Source organism: Serinus canaria, chromosome 18 (assembly GCF_022539315.1).
Source record: "Serinus canaria isolate serCan28SL12 chromosome 18, serCan2020, whole genome shotgun sequence".
Lineage (NCBI taxonomy): Eukaryota > Metazoa > Chordata > Aves > Passeriformes > Fringillidae > Serinus > Serinus canaria.
The window spans coordinates 2414861-2434176 of record NC_066331.1 but is presented as its reverse complement, the minus strand read 5'-3'; the positions used below and the strand labels follow the sequence as shown (position 1 = coordinate 2434176).

Here is a 19316-nt window from a genome sequence, read left to right as displayed (position 1 = left end):
AAAGAGCAGAACTTAATTGAAATGGATTCTTCTAATTGAGACAGAGGAAGGAACTAAAAAGCATTTGGTCATCTGGATTTCTCATGAGGCTGAAATAGGAACCAAATGTACTTTAAAACTGAATCCTAGAGAAATAAATGCATTGGGATCCAGTTCAGGGCTCTGATTTGGAAATGTTGTGATTTAGTGCAGAGTTTATGCAATAATGGACTTTTCAAGCATCTTCAAGTTCAGTATGGCCAGTTTTAGTGCTGATCCATTTCCACATGCCAAATATTTGTCATGCTTTTGGGAGCCTTTGCTGGTCTTGTACAACTTGGAAGCAAGTAAAGCTCTAAATGATGGATGGCAGATTTGCAGACTCACCACTGCTCCAGCGTTAGATTAAATGCAGTTGGAGTTACAAACACATGAAGTCATGGAGCCAGTGGGTCAGTGCTCTGAAAGAAGAGCAAATGTTTACAGTCTGGTTCCAGTCTGTTTTGTGTGCAAAACATCTGAGGTTTATAGAGATGCTGCCCAGAGTGTAAATAGTAACTGGGAGGTGGCAGTTTCTCCTTGGTCAGTGCATGTTTTCATAGGGTTTCTGGGGCTGTGTGTTCTGAGGCTTGGAGGATTGGTTTCATCAATGAAATGTGAAAATCTTCTGCAAGGTATTGGTGTCTTCCCTAAAGTAAACTTTGTGGAAGAAGAGTTTGGATTGTAAATACTTAGTGAGGGAGTAAAAAGACCTTTGAAGAAACAAAGTTCACCTGATCTTTGCTTTCATGGATTCATTTCTGTTCAGGTTCTGGCAAACAGCAGCCTTTTGGTTGGGTGCTCTAGGTCTGTGGTTGTCCCATGTGCCAGTTCATGTGTTCCTCAACCTGGCTGTGATCTCCAGAAGGGGCTGCAACAACCTTGGGTTTGCTTCCTATTTGAAGGCATGGTGATCCTAAAGAAAATCAGGGAATCACAGAATGCTTTGGGATGGAGGAACCGTAAAGCTCATCTTGTTCCTCTCCCAACCTTCCACTATCCCAGGGTGCTCCAAGCTCTGTCCATCCTGGCCTTGGACATTCCAGGGCTGAGCCAGCCACAGCTTCTCTGGACAGCCTCTGCCAGGACCTCACAGGGAAGAATTTCTTCACTCCAGGATTGATGCTTTGGGCTCTGATGGTTTTTAATTGTTGGAAGAAGTCTCAGCTGTCTCTAGACTATGTCACATCCCGGTTTCCAAGCAGTCTTTCAGAATTAGGAATACAATAGCAGAATGCCTGGTGTGGAGAAATTGTAGTTTTGTAGGCTTCAGTGGAATGCTGTTTCCTACCTAAAAGCTGTAGTGACTTTGCATATTTTTGAGCAATTAAGAATTCAGCAATTAAATTCCACCAGGAGAGGGGAGGGATACCTAACTAAGAAAACTGAAATGGATTTCTTCCCTCTTAGGAAAATAATTGAAAACTGGAACAGTTTGCTCTGTGGTATACTGGTATGCAGATTAACTTTTTACAGTTCAATCATGTTTTAATTAATTTAATTGGAGTGGCATGGTATATATGAAACTGTGTAAATGCTCTACTGATGGGAGACAATCTGTGTGAGTTGTGTGTCTGGCACTTTGAAGGGAGAGCTCTGCTGAACTGGGTGCAAGAAGGAGCAGCAGCTGATGCTGGAGCCTTGTTTGGAGTATTTAATTCCAGTCTGGCTTGGTGGCATCCTTCTGTCACTCTCAGGGTATGGCAGATGTCCCCAGCTTGCAGGTGCTGCCAGGGTGTCACAGTGCAGGCCCTCAGGTTGGCATGCTCTGTCTCCCTCTATTTGTTATCCACATTTTGAGAATTATGGATTAATTGGATTACACTAAATAGGGGATAATAGATTAAAGGGATATTATTGGGTTAAACCCCTACTTAAACCCCTTCACCTTTCTTTGTTAATGCCGTTATGCAAGATAAAAATGTCACTCATGAAATAAACTTGGGCTGACTCCTCTCATGGTGCTTTTGGAGTTGAGCACCCTCCAGCCAAAGTGATCCAGCTGTTGCAAACACAGATTCTGTTCTGCCACCAAAAGGTTTTACAAAAGATGGCTTCTGTGAGTCAGGACTTGAACCTTTCCTTTTTTAGGACAGATACTGAGTTTGTGGGACCAAACTGAAGGCAGGTTTCACTTCTGCCCTGCGTGACGCAGTTCTGATGGCTCTGAAAAAAGGCAAACACAGCTCGAGCTGCATGCAGCGAGTGCTGAAAAGGGGAAATGGGTCTGAGCTCTGAGAGCTGGGCTGAGCTGTGACGCATTTGTGATGTGGATTGATGAGGAGCAGCATTATTTTGTACTCTGTATCAGCAACTGTGTCTGAACTCTCCGTTCTTGCACAGAAACAGGAATTAATCCCAATGTGCTGAATTTTATCTCTGGAAACGGGCAGATCAGGTTTAAGTGACTATTCAAAGTTGAGCTGGAGAGAGAAGCTGGGAGATGTGAGATGTCTGGTCTTGACACACACTGTCTGTGCTTCAGCCTCTAAGAGACCGTCTGCCGCTGTGCTTCCCTGGGTGGGTGAAGAGGCAAAATCTGCCTGGGAGGTTCTGCTTAGTTACTTCAAGTTGTCCCTTCCTCCCCAGACAGTCCAAACTCACACATACACAAAAATCAGTTTCCGTTTTTGCACTCTGAGATCAGTTAATGAACCAACGTGACCCCAGCCTGTACTAGCAGATCCTGACACAGCCCTTGTAAGGCTGCTCCATTCATGCTTCCACAGGCAGCAGTGCCATGTTCCAGCAGTTTGCTCTTTGGTTTTGGAGAGTTTGGGATTAATTTCACATGGAACACTTGGCTGCTCTGCACATGGCCACAGTAATGCTCATTTGGGCATAAATGAGGACTGCTGTGCTTTGGCCATAATTAACACTTAGAGAAGGAAACCTCTCACAGGGAAATGTGTCTTGTGTTAGTTCACACTCAAATATTTTGACCCCAATCTTCAATTTGGGAAGGAAATATACTACTGCTTACCTGGGCTTTTTCCCCCAAATGCCTTCAGCACCATTATTAAAAATTAGTTATTGTATATGCTTATTGTAAACTTCCAGAATGCTGCTAATACTGCTTGAAGAGTGTGTTAAATCAAGTATTAGAGCATGGAGTGGCAATTCAGAAATCAGTTGCTTCCCTTCACTTTAGGAGAGGCCAATCAAGTTGCTGGATTGCTGCTGTAAAACAGGGAAATCATATTTTTAAAGTTTAGTTCCTTGAGTAAACAGGTTATAGGTATGAATGTGGGGAAGTTTTATCCTAGTCTATTGGCTGGGGCATCTTTAAAAGAGAAATCCTCTTCCAAAAGCACTGGGAGAAGTGACTGGAAAGAGAAATTGTAGAAACCTTAAAGCTGTGCAGGAACCAAAATTGTTTCTTTGCCTCCAAGTGTGAGACCAGCAAAAGAGACCAAACCAGTTGAATGTCGTGACATGAGACTTAGTTAAACCTGCTGCTCTAACAATCCAGACAGTTGTGGATTTGAGCTCATTAATGTAATTAGGATGTGCATTCATGGCATAAATATATCATCTGGATCATCTCCCTCCTTTGTGTAACGCTGTGCATGTTCCCTGTTTGGGTGGAGGAGGTTGTGCCCTGTAATCTCCCTTCCTCTGGGAATCTGCATTGATTGATTTGATTGAAACGTTTCTCCATTCATTACCCCTCTGTTTATTACTGTCATTTCAGAAGACATCTGCTAAACCTTCAGTGGCAGCACTATAGATTTGTACTCAGTCTTCTTTTAAATCAGCTTAGGGTGGGGTGGCAAGGAAAAAAGGTTGCTAAAGATTCTTTCCTTTGCCAAAATCCTCAGAAATGGATTTTGCTGGATTAAGCCCCTGTACATAATGAAGTGTGTGCTATAAGCATTACTGGGGTGCTGTAAAATGCAGAATTTTCAGACTCTGCCTATGTCTCCATCATCTTCCTTCAGGCTGATTCTCCAGAGTTATGGATGGTTTGGTTTGCATATTTAGGCATGTACACACCAGCCTAAAAACACTGCAATTACCTGTTCTTATTCTAAACTAGGCTTGTAAAAAAGCTTATTTTTGGTGGTGTTTTTGTTTCTAGTGTTTTTGTGGGTTTTTAATTAAATAAAATAGGAAATATTTGTTTCTTTTTTTCAAGAAATTCAAGTAAGGTCAGGAAGAGAAAATGTTTGGTGGTTCTTAGAGTTCTAATATAGAGCTACTAAGTTATATCTCCTATTTTCTTAAAGTATCACATTTATTATTTCAGACACTTAATAAGCCTTGTCAGTTCAGTATGTTCCACTGAACTTGCAGCCAAACCTAGATGGTTTGATAAATTGTTTCTTTCTTTAAACCTTGTGATGACTAAATCTTTATTTGATGCTTTTTCTCTATCTCTTTTTTCTTTTTTAAGCAATTGCTAATGGAAAAAATGCAGTGTCCCTGATCCCCTTGAAGAGCTAAAAAGCCATTTGGCTATGCTAAGGTTTCAGCAAATCATATTTAGATTGCTGACATTGTTTTCATGGAAACCAAATAAATTGGTGCTTCCTGGGTTTAAAAGATGTGTTCATCTAGCGTGTATTTCATGTAGGTTTTTTTTTTTTCTTCCCTCCCCAAAAATATTTTTGTGGTTACTTTGCTTTAGGCAGTAACCAGACAGTGATCTTTGTGCTGTGTTTTGCTTAGAAAAGATCCTTGCTCTGGTTTACTGCAGGTGACCACACCAGCAGGTGTTGGCCTGCAACTAAATGACCACCTCTGCTTTGGGAAAAGAATGAATTTGTAAAATGTCTTAGTAAAAAGAATGAATTATTGAACTGGAGATATTTCATTTAACAAGTAGTTTAATGCAAAGTTATAGGGGAAGCTGTTGTGTCAGTCACCTTGATAGGAGCAAGATTTCAGTGTTTTCTTGTACATTCATGATGAAGTGGCTTGGCTCTCTCAGGAAGGATCACAGGGCTGCAGGAGACAGGCTGGTTTGACTCAAACCTTTCTGAAAATGGAATAGTTGACAGTTATGAATAAAGTTACTTAACAGTCAACTTCCTGTGGCTTACATGCATTTCTGAATCAGGAGGAGGCTGAAGGGCCACAGCTGAGACGTGTATATTCCATCTGAACAAAAAAGGCCATCTTTCTCAAACATTGAGAAGGGACTGCTTTAAAATCCAATACCCTGATATAAAGTAATGAAGTTTAAAACAGCCAGAGCACCCTCCTGTAACTCCAGAAGGTCTTTGGAGCTGATGTGTGGGTTGTTCATTCTGCTGTATTGGGGTGTGCTCAAGAAGTTTGCTTATTGCAGTACCTCAGTATTCATTTGAGATGTGTGCCCAAGCCTGTGCTGGGTTTTGTCCTTGTATTGGCATCTTTGGGCTGTGTTGAAGTGGGCAGGGGATGACTTGGGCTCCATGGCATGGTTGGTTCCTGCAGGGTCACTGCAGCCTTCAGAGATTTGCATTTCCAAACTGCTCAACTGTTCAAATGACTTCAGATGGTTCATCTGCATTTGAAAAAGAAGGTTCACCTGGGACTGCTCTGTCACACAGAACCATAGAATGGTGTGCAGGGACACCTGCCACTATCCCAGCTTGCTCCAAGCCCTGTCCAACCTGGCCTTGAGCATTCCCAGGGATGCAGCATCCACAGCTCTGGGCAACTTGTGCCAGTGCCACAGAATCCTCAAAGCAAAGAATTTCTTCCTAATAACCAGTCTAAGCCTTCTGTCTGTCAGTGTGAAGCCATTCCCCCTTGTCCTCTCACTCCAGACCCTTGTAAATAGTTTTTCCATCTTTCCTGTATGCTTCATTCGGGTACTGAAGGCCACAGTCAGGTGACCCCAAAGTTTTCCCTTTTCCAGACTGCACATTCTCAATTCTCTCAGCCTTTCCTCGTAGGAGAGGTGCTCCATCTCTGTAATCAACTTGGTGCCTCCTCTGGACTCCCTCCAACAGGTCAAGGTCCTTCCTGTCCTGGGAACATCTCTGTATTTTTAGCTAATCTTTAAATTTCCGTCCTATGTACTCACAGAACGTGGGTGTGAAGACATCAGGAGTGTAATGGAGAACTGTGGGGGTTTTAATGGGGGCAGATCCTTCAGTTTCTCATTTCTGTCTAGATTTTGCCGTTGGTGTGGCTCCTTTGTGGTGTGGCACCACAGATTGATTGCTGAGCAGCCTCGTGGCAGGGCTGGACATGGTGAGCCACACTGGCATTAGTGGCACAGAGTGGGGAAACCCAGTTTCTTTTTTCTAGTCATCTTGGGTAAACCAGAGAGTTTACAGTTTGTCAGAAAGGAAATTTTAGGTGACAGCTGTTGTGTACAGCTATTTAAATATGGTCACTGTCATGGATTTACTGAGTGGGATCTGGTTCTCTGTCTACCAGGAAGAAGCAGCCTAACACAGAAGCTGTCTTTGGGGCTGTTGTTGTACAGGGATGTGAATGGGTCCTTTTCTAACTGATTTTTAAAAATAGGTGGCATTAAAGCTTTCCTCAGTTTTTGTGTGCTGAGTTTTTCAATGTGTTTCTCTTCATTATTGGATAAAATAAAGAGCTACACACTTTGGGAAGGGATTGAAGCTTGTCTGCTTTGTAATGCTGCCTCTTTGAAGCCCGTGTAAATGGGTCAAAACTCTCTGGTTCTCCAGTAGTGCATTCTGATAAAGATCTGTTCAGTGAGGTACTTTGCTGTTCAGGAGTGTCTGTAGTTAGCAGAGCTCAGCCTGCTGATAGCAACATGTCCAGGGCAGACGGAAAATTACCACTGGTCAGGCCCCTGGGTTGTGGCTGTGTGGGGTGGCTGCAGTGGGATGGGAGAAGAGATGATGAGTTTGAAACTGTTCTCGATTTTTAATTGGAATGCAGATTGGTAAAAAACAGTGAATGAACAACTTCTATCCTTGGTTACAGAGCTGAGTCATGTCCACAGCACTTGCTGTCTGAACAGATTTTTATGAGGGGAGAGCCCAAGCAGCTGAGCCCACGGTGTGGAGGAGGGAAGCTGGAATGTCTCAGCTTAATGAGCTGTGTTGTTGGACCTGATGGATTTAATAGTTCAGTCTCTTCAGTTTCAGCCTGGCCACCTTGATGTTTGTGTGCCATTGACTGATAGGTGACAGCCCAGAAGTGGAGCTGGCATCTCAGTGCTCCCTGAATGACTTTGCTGTTGGATGGGTGGCTCTGTTGCTGTCACTGCAGGCTTGTGCATTTTGCATTTGTGATTTCAGGAAATCCCCTCTTTTGGAAAGCTGCCTGTGGGGATGTTTTGTGACCTTTCCAGGCTGTGGTTTGCACGTCTGCTCCAAGTGCTCTGTGCATTGCAGTAGCTGCGAGCCCTGGGATTTAAAGGAGAGGTAGTAACTTCCACATTAACGGCAGAGTTAATGCTTCTTTAGGGAGTAGGTATTGCTGTAAGTTGTATAAAAAGCTGTCTGAGATTAAAATGCATGTTTGTATGCACACACACACACAAGTTCAGCCTCTGAGGCCCAGGTATTCCAGAGTAAATACCTGCAATTACTGAGTCTGAAATCTGCCTCATTGGTATGTAGCCAGCCCTGTGGGGAAGGGAAGGTTGCCAGCTCCTATTGGCACCTAAAAAAGAAATTAAATCTGACCTTAAATTTTATTTTGCCTTAGTATTCAGCTACAGACAGTGGCTTTAGCACTTGGAAAGCCTGAATTCTGATCTTGTTACTCCTTCTTGGGAAGCTTGATGGATTCATGCAACTGAGTTGTTTATTTTCTCTGAAATACGAAAGCTCTTCCCTGCATACCTTCCTTAGAGGATTGAGGCTAGAACAGATGATGGAAAAGATACAATACTGCTATCATTGCAAGCAGTTGCTGCTGTGTGCTACTAAAATGGTGCTCCTGCTGCAGTTTGTCACCCCAGAGAAAATCAGGACAGCTGAGCCAAACAGGAGTAAAATAAGGCAGTAGAAGTGTGTTAGGCTCTCTCCCTGCAGGTGTGTTGAGCACGAGGCATGTTCCAACCAGAGCCCCAGTTCTGCCTCATTAAACATTGATGTTCAAATTGCACACTTAAAGGTGTGGCATCTACTTGTATTATGTAACTTATTTTAGTGCCTGGAAACCTTGCAAAGGTACCTTGCAGATGTGTCTGCCAGACTCCTTTTTGGCTTTTATTTACCCTGCTCTGCTCAGGGTGGATGCTTAGATGACACAGTTGAATAGTGAGGTTTATATTCTCCCTAGATAAGCTTGCAGAGTTCAGATTGAAGTGAAGGGAAGTCATCATCAGGGTGTAGCTCCTGTCCTAATTCACTTGTCTGGATTAGGTGTAGTCACCCCAGCCTCAGATGCTGTTTGATTTTCTCATCCAGAAAGCTCAGTCACAATTCCTGCTCTCCCATCTGCAGAGTAAAAACACAGGTGGTTTCTTTTCTGCACTTACTGTAAAATGAGTAAGTTACAGCTGGTGATTAAGAGTTTCCAGAAGGAAGCAGATTTGTGCTTCTGTGAGGATGCTGAGAACCTTAAAAAGGTGCTTTCCTCTGCAGTGAATTTCATCAGTACATTCCTATAGCAAGTGAACTCAGGTGCAGCAGTATCCATGGCAGAATTCCTCCTTAATCCCAGCACCCTGATGGAGTTCTGCAGGGTTGACTGTAGTTCAGATTTACCATGAAAAAATCTTTAGTTCCACATTACTGGGGGGATTAAAAATTGCAGTTCCCCTTTGCCAGGAGAGGGATGAGTTGAACCCAGAAGATAAACCTGGATAGTAAATGTGATACCATGCACAGCAGCTCTGCTCATCACTCACAGTAAGATGTTCTGGTCCAGCTTGGTGTCTGAGGGGAAACTTGAGTAAAATGCTTTGTCTGCTGTGGTTTCTCATCCTGTGTTCTGCTCCAGGGAAGTACCTGTGAGCATGAGTCCTGTGGCACTGCAGTAGAAATGAACTTTCTCTGGTGATTAAATGCACCTGAATGCCTGTGTGGGCACACTCTGCTAAGCCTTAGAGGAATTAAATGTTTCTTTTCATAACCAAGGTGTGGCTGCTTCATTGATGCTCCCCGTGGATAACACTTGGATTTATTTATCAAGTCTAAACTTGGAAAGAATGTGACTATTATAAATGTGCCTTTTATGCTTTTAGGTTTAAATATGAACTGGCCTAAGAATAAATCATCAGTTGGGTTCTTAGGATAGCTGCTTTTAAAAAGGGCAGTGATTAAAGCTTACAATGCTTAAATGTAGGTTTCTGATAAATTATCTGGACTTCAGAATGTAAACTATTGAGATCAAGGATGTCACTTATTTAAATAACTGTTTGATTTGTTTTTAGGGGGAATCTGTAAAGTATTTCTTGGACAACTTGGATAAACTTGGAGAACAAGTAAGTCCTTTTTTATTTTTTTTTTCCAGTCTTGAGTTTTAAGTAGTCCTTGTGATCTCTGGGTTTTAAATAGATGAAATGTAATTAGTGTCTACTCCAATAACTTTGTCTTTAAACTCAGACTGTCGCATTATCTCAGCAGTTCATCACTGACATGTCAAAAACACAGGGCAGTGTAAGGGCCAGGAGACTTTCTGGAAATAAACCATCTGTCAAAATCAAACAAAAAACAAGTTACAAATGCTTGGCCAGGCAGGAGACTGTTAAAGTAGCTTTTCAAGACTAAATGACATCTAAAAATGATTGGGTTTGGGGTTATGTGCCCAGTTAGGAACTCTTGAGTTAAATCAGTCACAGGTCAGTGGTACCTTCCAGGAATATCTACTTTAACATAAACTCAGTAAAGAATAAAGTCTTTTTTCTCTGGAGAAAAACCTGAAATTTCACTAGAATACTTTTTTAATAGAACTGTTAATTAGCACTTGAATAATGAAGGTGTCTGCTGATGTTCATCAGTTGTGGATTGCAGAAATGGCTTATGGAAAAACTGCCTTTAAAACAAGAGTTTTTAATATGGTGCTTGGAGGCAGTTTCTCCATGGTCATTCCCAGTTGATGGTAACAAATGAAGGAATCCAAACCACTTCAGTGAAACCCTGTTACATCATGCATAATTTCATTTTTAACAGATTAAATTTTAAGCCAGGCTGTTTTTCTGCTTTGAACTGTCATTGTTCTAACTAAAGCACTGGTGGTCATTGTGCTTCCCAGATCTCTGGCTTGAGAACTCCAGCACCTGGTCTTTGAATTTGGATTTGGTCTCAAGATATAAAACTTGCACTTTGGGGATCTGCACTTGCTCTAATGAGCTTCTGAACTCTCTGCCAGTGGGGGATTTCTCATGGTCTTTGAATCAAGTGCCTTTCAGTTTCAAAGGGCTTGGATTTTTCCCCAACAATATTGGATAGAGTTTTGCAGCTCCATTTCAAAGTTCTTCAGGGAGAAACTTTGGTCCATTCTTTGATTAAAGTGTGAGACTCAGTCAGCAGTTGGGTCTTTTAATATTTTTATACATAAACACACTTACTGCAGGTCTGATGTTTCTGTGGCAGTGCTATGAATTACGGCTTTTCTGGCTTCAGGTTGGACCAAATGGTGTTGAGAATCAGAGAGACTCATCAGATCTGCTGGTGTAAAAAATGTTACCTCTATGAGGGAAAAAGCACTAGCTAGGTTTTGTTAGTGAAAGATTTGATAGGTTCTTCTGGTTTATTCTTATCTATATGCAAGATTATCTAATGATTGTTTCCCCAAATTGTAAATAAAAGTATTTGTTCTTATCTGATGCAACTGGGCTGACTTGCAACTAAATTGCTTATAAACACATAGATCTGCAATTCACGTGCCTCTTGCCAAAAGGGAGCTGATAAGAGCACTGAGGGAAAAGAACTTAATGTTCAGATTTAATCAGATCAGCAGAATAAGAGTATCTGACAGGCAGACGTGCGTGGGATCTCCTGGATTCCTTGCAACTGTGTGTTGCTATTTCAACTGCCAGTGCAGACTCTATGTATCCAAAATACCTCACAGAGAGACTTGGCTTTCCATCTTGTGATTGGATCTTAGTCATGCCTTAAATTGTAGTTTGAGCTAGGCAAACAGTGATGTGATAGCCAAAAGAGCTGCTGATAACCAAAGGAACTCCTTTAGAGGAAGCAGACTGCAGTGAATTGGAAGAAAGGAGATAGGAAAATCAGGAAGAAAGCACATGTTCCAAATCAGTATCAACGTGAGGATGCTTGAGGGGAAAAAGAACTTATTGGCAATGGCAAAACATTGAAAGAACTTGGAAAGTAACACTCAGTACCATCCAAGGAAAATACTCACCTTGTGCTGCAGTCTTCAGACGTGGAGAATGGGATCAGCACTGAGACAGGGGCAAGCTGCTTGTATTCCAAGGATCTGGGCATGAGGGAGGAAACATAATTGTCCTTCAGAAAGAGAATTAAAATTCTGGGAGAGTTGCTGAGAGTTGTGTTTGGTCTCCTGTAGCCAGAAGGTGGCTGGATACCAGCCCTGAACTCACAGAGCCCTCACTTGCTGCCTGTTGGATCAGAGTAGGCAATATCCAGGATATTGGGTTGGAGGGGACCCTAAAGATACCCAGTCCCATGGTAGAATGTAGAAGTAGAAAGCACTGGAAGGGATTCTCTTTGTGGCTTCAAGTGTGGAAGGAATTTTCAATGAGTAATAGTACTCGAGAGGGAATTTGTCAGGAATTCTGAGGATAAGCTTGTTCTGGAAAGCTTTACTGAATAAACATTACAGACCAACTCCCAGGAGAGTTTGCTTTGTGCCCTTGTTTCAATATTGAAGGTGCATGTGGCTTTGCCTATTATATTAGTTGGCTTTATTTATTTACATAATTTAAAAATTTCAGTCACTCCTGAGCTTTCCTAAGACTTTTTGCTTTTGTTCTGAGAAGCTGAGACTAACTTCCTGAAAAACAAAGAGTATGCATTCCCATTTGGAAGCTGGAATGAGTGTTGAACCTGTGACACTCTTGTCTACATGTTGACAGTCAGCTTTGCTCAAAATCCCTTCACACATGCCCAATGACATTTCATACAGTCCCTGCACTGCTCTTGCTGATTGTTCTCCTCTCTCTGATTTCAGTAGGAAAGACCCAAGATACATTTAACAAAGGGAAAAGTCTTATCATCCTTTAAAGTTGTCCATTAATCACATAAGGGGGTGACAGCACCTCTTTCGGTCAGTTTGGAGGGAATTCTCCTCTCCTCCAGACTTTGGTGCTGTGGGGTTTGCCTGTGTACAGTGCTGCAGCAAAGGCTGCAGGGTGGGGAGCCTGTGCTTCAGAGCTGCTTTGTAATTTGTGCCACGATAAAAATCAGTGCCTTAGTCATGGGCAGCTCGGGAAGAGGAGCCCAGAGTTCACATAAAGCCCTCTCTCTCTGGTTTCACTTTGGAACTTACAGGGTAAAGCAAAGTGATCCTTGAGCTTTTGAAATGTTGCACTCTTTTCATGATGTTTAAATTTTATTTTTGTGGTTTGAGCTTGCCCAGCTACCTTAAACTTGGGATACACCTACTGTAATAGCCATGGTGCTGTGTGCCTGTTCCCCCACCCAGCTGACTGGTTGAATCAGACTTTCTGAACCTTGCTCTTACATGTCTTGATAAAAGCTCCAAGTGTGGAAACTGGCGCTGTCAAAGGAAGATCATAGATCATTCACTTTTTAACAAGAGACTGAAATTCCAAAAGCTAAATAGCACTCTCTGAAAGGGTGAGAAATGCTGGAAAAATATGAGGAAGAGTTTCCGTAACAAGTGAACAATGAGGTTTTAAAGTCCAGCACAGGCAGCTGTGTGCTAGAGATGCACTTTGCAGATAACAGAAAGACTTGGACCATGGACCAAAGTGTAATTCTAGGAATGAAGAAATCCCCAATCCAAGTGTTGAATTCATGCTATCAAAAGCTGACCAATAAGAATTCCTCTTCATCTGCATCCACTGATGATGTTCATATAACAACTAAAAAAATAGTCTCTTGAATGCCTCTTAAATTTTGGGGAAAGGTGGGCAGGAGAACTTCAGGATACAGCTGTCTGTGCCTCCAGGCTGGAAAGACTCTGCTGTCCCCAGCTCTCAGTTTCTTCCCCTGTTCTACTCACTGCACAGTAAATTTTGGGCAAAGCCAGGCAGTGTGAGCTCACCAGTGTGCACTGATCCAGCAGGATGCAAAGATGCATGGCACAAACACAGGAAGTTGCTTAGGTTTTAGTTTTCAGGCATAATTGATTGCTTCAAAGTTATTTAGTGGAGCAGCTGGTTTGTTTCTGGAAGCAGTCATGCACTTTGCAGGAGAGCATGGGAGGGATGGAGAACCCACAGCTGGCCTGGGATATCCCATAGTTACTGGTTTGAGAAAGCTGGTTTAGAACCCATTGCAGAGTTGGCAGCCAGTGCAGTGGGAAGGGCATGAAGGAAGCATGAAGTGAAACAGAATGAAGGAAACTGGCAGGAGGAATTGTTCACCTCTGAGGTTGGTCATGGATCCTTGTCACGTGGCAAAAGGAAACCTTAAGCTCTTGGGGAACATGTTCTGGTTTAATATTGGGTGTGTTTCCTGCTTTGGCCTCCAGCTCTTTCCCAAAAGCATGGAAATCCACATCCATGTCTTTTTATTGCAAACCTTGCCCTGTTCCCGTGCAAGGTGCTCTCTCCACTGCAGCTCAGCTGTGCCCATGCCCATTATCACATCCTAATCACAAAACTCTCCTTTATTTCTAGGATTACCTTCCCTCACAGCAAGATATCCTGCTGGCACGAAGGCCCACCAAAGGGATTCACGAGTACGACTTTGAAATCAAAAACGTCCCTTTCAAGATGGTCGACGTGGGTGGCCAGAGGTCGGAGCGGAAGCGGTGGTTCGAGTGCTTCGACAGCGTCACATCCATTTTGTTCCTCGTGTCCTCCAGTGAATTTGACCAAGTGCTCATGGAGGACCGGCAGACGAATCGCCTCACGGAGTCCCTGAACATTTTTGAAACGATAGTCAACAACCGGGTGTTCAGCAACGTCTCCATCATCCTCTTCTTAAACAAGACGGACTTGCTTGAGGAAAAAGTACAGAAAGTCAGCATCAAAGACTATTTCCCAGAGTTTGAAGGGGATCCCCACTGCTTAACAGATGTCCAAAAATTCCTGGTGGATTGTTTTCGCACAAAACGCCGGGACCAGCAGCAGAAGCCCCTGTACCACCACTTCACCACTGCTATTAACACAGAGAACATCCGGCTAGTTTTCCGTGATGTTAAGGATACCATCCTGCACGACAACCTCAAGCAGCTGATGTTACAGTGATCTGCAAACAGACTGGTTTATTTCAGTAACTCTTGTGTGTTGTTTTTTTAACTAGAAGTTTACAGCAGGAGTAGAGAAATCCAGATCCTGTCAGACTTCTTGATATGTGGCTAAAAGCTGCTGCTGAACACATTATTGCCAATTTCTGCAGAAATTCAGGCTTAATCTCTTCCAGTGTAGCTTCAAGTTGACTCAAGTTGTAATTTTATAGCAGACCTATGTCTAAGTTACCTGTAAAGTGGTAAATTTGACCTTTTACCAACATATGTATTATCCTAGAAAATCCAGAATTCTAAGTCAAAACGTCAATGAAATTGTTGCAATTATTAGACTGTGGCAGTAATTTAAGGTGGGGGGGGAGAGAAAGAAACTTCTCACATTTAACTTCATTGTGAAGACTGTGATACCATAGCTGACTTATGATTTCTCAGGTCTGTTTTTGGTTAGAAATCCCATCAGATCCCTTGCTGGAATCATCTCTTTGTGGCCCATTCCTGGGTGTAACTTCCTGCTTAAGTATAAATCATGGCATTGGGTTGGAATAGGAGATGCTTCAAAAATATGGAAAATCAGGAGTTTCAGAGGTATCTGTCAGGAAGTGCCGAGTCCAGTGATGAGGGATTCATAGTTGGCACAGGACACGGATTCACTCCAGAGGCATCCACACCTCCTGGAGCCATGGCAAAGCACAGAGCACTCTGATCAATCCCTTGGCATTCTGCTGTGGGAAGGGGGAGCAAGCCCAGCTTGTTTTTTATCTTCACTGAGCAGATGTTACCTGTGGGTCACCTGTTCTGGAAGCGCTTTAACTTAGCACTGCTTTATTTGAACTCCCTGCCTCCTTCCCAGGTGCCTCCTCTGAGTCAGGAGCATTTGCTGATGGGGAAAGGACTTGCAAACCTAAGTGCCTCCTTGTGTTCTGTCTCCTCTGGCATTTTCAGTGGCCTTATGAATTCCCAGCAGAGGCCTTGTGTAGCTGACACCGTGCAGATGAATGTTCTCTTCTGAAAAAATTAAAGACCTTGTCCCAGCAGAATGTGCTTCAGCTGGTGAGGTTCTTTCTGAGACTTTCCAGTTGGGTCTAAGCAATCCTAAGTGTACTTGAGCCAAAAATGTTGCACAGCATCTTCCAGAGTGCTGCTTGTGACTATTTTACCCAAAGTCCTCTTGCAGTTTTGTTTGATTTCTTATGGGGAGTTGTTAGCGTTGCCATGTGATTAAAAGAAGAAATTATAATAATAATAATAATAATGAAAAATAGTGAAGAGAAAGCAATCCTGATGTATCCCACAGCACAGTGTAAAAAGAGAGTGAGATTGTGATATAAAAATCAGTGTCCCTACCACATTTCCCCCAGGCTGTAGTGGTGTGGGCAGCTCAGCTGCCACTTTGCCCCCTGGAATTGGCCAATTCCTGTGGATCATGCTGGTGGCCAATCCTTGAATACTTCTTTATTCTCATCCCACGAGCCAGGGGTGACATGGGGGTGTCACTGCTGGGAGCAGTGACCCTGCCAGGACATAGGAAAACTGCCTGTCTCCTGAACTTAGCCTTTACTTACTGTGATTGTAAGTTGTATTAACATCTCTGTACCTCGTTCTCCTGGCAGTAGAAGGGGAATAGTGTATTTTTATTTAGTTAGGTGCTTTGAAAGACCTCTATTTTTTTATATCATCCAGTGAATAATCATAGGTTAATCTGTGATTCTGGCCATCAGGCACTGTTTGGGGAGGAAAGAATTCTGAAAAGAGCTTGGGAGAAGTCACAGTGCAGAATCTAAACATAATCCTAAAGTCTGGACGCAGCACTGATGTCAGGAGGGTTAAAAGATGGGGATATTTAATGTAGATTTTGCCTCTGCTGGACATGGATTATTTCTGATTTGGTGTGTTCAGGTTATATGTGAGCAATTCAGGAAGGAGAATGAAGCAGAGGCCTCAGGAAAGGCTGGTGAGGCTCTTTCAAGGGCTGAGCAACACACCTGTGATGGGAGCAGAAGTTCTCTTTTGGGCTATAAATGCTCCAAGAACAGACACAAACCTCTGGTGGCCTCCAAGTCCCGTCTTGGAAAGCAGAAAACAAATTCCTGCCCTTGGTTGTCAACAGGAGGAGGAGTTGGGTTGGTTTTTCCTTTGCTGACAGTTGTCTGAACAAGTGTCTTTTCAAAACAGAGACTTTCATCTGATTAAAGCAGTTGATTTGGAGAGGCCTGCAGTAGGTGCTTTGGAGGGTGTCAGACCAGATGATTGCAAAAAAGACTAAAGACTGGTAGTGGATGATAGGGTGAGGACCAGGGATTTGTCTAAACTAATTTATGTGAAGTATTGATGAATTTTTTGTCAATGGAACCTGTTAATTTACTGAAGATCTTCAAAACTGATGTCAGTCTAAGGATGTAGCCAAGGTCACCAAGGCACTGGGCACTTCTGACCTTGGCTGAAGTGGGGAGATGGTCAGCAGCCTTCTCCCCAGAACCACCACAAAAATCCCTGTTCTGAATCCCAGATCACTCTCCCTGTGAACCCCAGGGCCTGTAAGAGAGCAAGGGGGACCCCAGTGCTGGGTCACTTGTAGGCCCTGGCAGATAAAGCACTCTATGAATCTCAGGCAGAAATGAATTTTTTTAATGAAATAACTGAGTTCAATCCCTCGGGTTTCCCACTCCCAGTGTGTGAGAGGGGTGAGGGAATGCACCTGGATGTTCTGTTTACATGGTTCCTGTGTTACCCTACAGCCAAAAACCCCAAGGGAACACCCTTGGCCATCTTCAGGCTCACTCTTTGTGCCCTCTCTGAGTGGAGCACACCTTGGGCTGTTGTATTTCCTGTTGGATTTGTTCCTACATAGCATTTGTTTATAGCAGGACATAAATCTGGTACAAGAGCTGAAGGCTTGATGCTCTGAGTTTTGTCCTGAAACAACCAAAATGACAGTCTGCTGGTGAGAGTGAAGCTTCCTCCTGGAAACCAGTCTGTGGTACAAGGTTGGGATGTATTCCTAGTGAAAGTGGGAAAGCAGATAGAAAGTGAAATGTCCCGGAAAATCAAGTTTTCCCAAAATTCCTTAGTTCTCTTTGCTGGAGTGAGCTGTGTTCTAAAGATCACTGACCCTATGGAGATAAACCACTGTCCTGTACAAGCTGTACTTGAAGGTGAAATTGGTGTTTTAGCAACTGTTCCCTGCTGCAGAGTGTTCAGCTGAGATGATTGATACCTAAAAACTGTGGCTGTTCATCAGGGCTTTAAAAATGTTACTCTTTTGTTTATATATATTGTACATGGGAGCATAAGCCATCAGTTTGTGTGAAACTTCAGCTTTCTCTAGAATAACTGCTCTTTAAAAAAAAAAGTGAAGTTGATCTCAAAGGTGTTTATGGGGCTTGTTTGTGAGTGGCTTTAAATTCAGCATTGTCCAGCAGAATGGTGGGGTGGGTGGGTGTTCCTGGGCTGGGGTTCCTGCTGGATCTGAGCTGTCCCCCATGCCCCAGAGCACCCCTGGCAGTTCCTCTTGCAGGGCAGTTGCAGAAGGTTCATTTTCATTTTCCAGCACCACTCCTGTTCCACACCCTGGGGAAGTCTCCTGCAGATGGTTCACCAGTTCACTTTACAGGTCTTGTCTCTCTGATGGTACCATTAATGTAGATTTAATTACACAGCATTGCAATACAGTGCCATTTTGCAATTTCTTTGCGTTGTACTTGAAAATAAGTTGAATTGCAGACTATTTAAAACTGCTTTCCTGCGCTTTCAGTAGCAGTGAGAGCTTACCTTATGTGAAGCCTTTATGTAAAAATATATTTTATAACAACCTCATAGATCTTTAACAAAACCAAGATTTGTATTAGCTTTGTATAAATGTTTGTGGCTTACAATTTTATATGTTTAACTTTTTATAAACTTTCCAGGGACTACTTTTTATTGTAAATTTTTTTTTCCACTCCTTGCTTTAGTTTAAGATTGGCAATAAATTATTTCTAAGGGAGGTCTTAGAAGAAAAAGCATCACTTCTTTTTTATAAAATGGTTAAATCAATTCATAGTTTCAAACCTCTTACACTTGCTTGTACATTGCTCTGTACATACTCTCCAAAAGTGTTGCCTTTCAGCTATTAATATTTGCCTTGTGTACAAAAGTACTGACGATGAATAAACATATACAGCCTCATGTTGGTGTGATGAAATCATTTTTTCTGGTTATTAACGAGCACAGGCAGCCAGCTGACTCTTTTTGTTGGTTGGCAGAGCCCAGCTGATTTGCTCCTGCAAACACATCTTGTATTTCAAATAAAATATGTAACAGAGTCAAACAAACTCTGCTCAGAAGGCTCCTCCGGGTTCTGCTCAGCCTGATGACTTTGTCCCCAGCAGGGAGGCACCAGGAAATTGCTGACTTGCACTTGACAGCCAGTTTTGTGCTCAATATTTAAAATATTGATGGCACTTGGGTGTGTTCTGCGACAAAGCTCTATGAATTATGGATCATGATATAGCAGAGTTGATTATTTTTTTTTTTAGCTCTTTTTGACTAAGCCAGCCTCTGCCTCCTGGAGAAGAGGCTCACTGGCTGCAGTATGAAGCAGGATTTCGCAGCAAAACATTGATTTTTTTCATCAGTTTTTATAGGCCTGAAATGCTTCATTTTCCACAAGAGCCCTTGGATTTGGCTGGCACGCTGTGGACACTGAATCCCCAGAAAGGCTCAGCCCAGGTCATCCCTGTTGGCAGAGCTGGAGCTCAGCACTGGTGCTGGGCCTGCTGACAGGCAGCAGGAGTGCAGAATTCTCAGTCTGGGTGTTTTCTGGGGCCTGGAGTCCTCAGAGCCACCTCTGGTCACTGAAACCAGTTCCAAACCTGCAGGATTCCCTGGCACTCAGCTCAGCTCCACGTGGTTTGTGTATTCCAGGTCCTGCCTTTCACTCTGGAAAAGTGAAAGGCATTCATCACACCAGCTGAATGCTGGGATGTTCCTCTGACTTCGAAATCCAGGGTTTTTTAAAGCCTTTTTTCCCTTTTTTTTTTCTGCATCCTGTTTCCTGAGATGCCACCTGAGGAGTAAAACCA

The 19316-nt window shown here is 42.9% G+C and overlaps 1 protein-coding gene across 1 annotated transcript in view; it reads left to right on the top strand.

Annotated features, from left to right (window-relative positions):
* Positions 1 to 18420, top strand: part of GNA13 (G protein subunit alpha 13) — a 29589-nt gene extending 11169 nt beyond the window's left edge. Inside the window, exons 3-4 of the mRNA XM_030232652.2 lie at positions 9323 to 9373; positions 13685 to 18420. Of these exons, the coding sequence (XP_030088512.1) occupies positions 9323 to 9373; positions 13685 to 14257 (624 nt within the window). The 3' untranslated portion in view covers positions 14258 to 18420. The remainder of the gene's footprint in view (positions 1 to 9322; positions 9374 to 13684) is intronic.
* Positions 18421 to 19316: the final 896 nt, after the last annotated feature.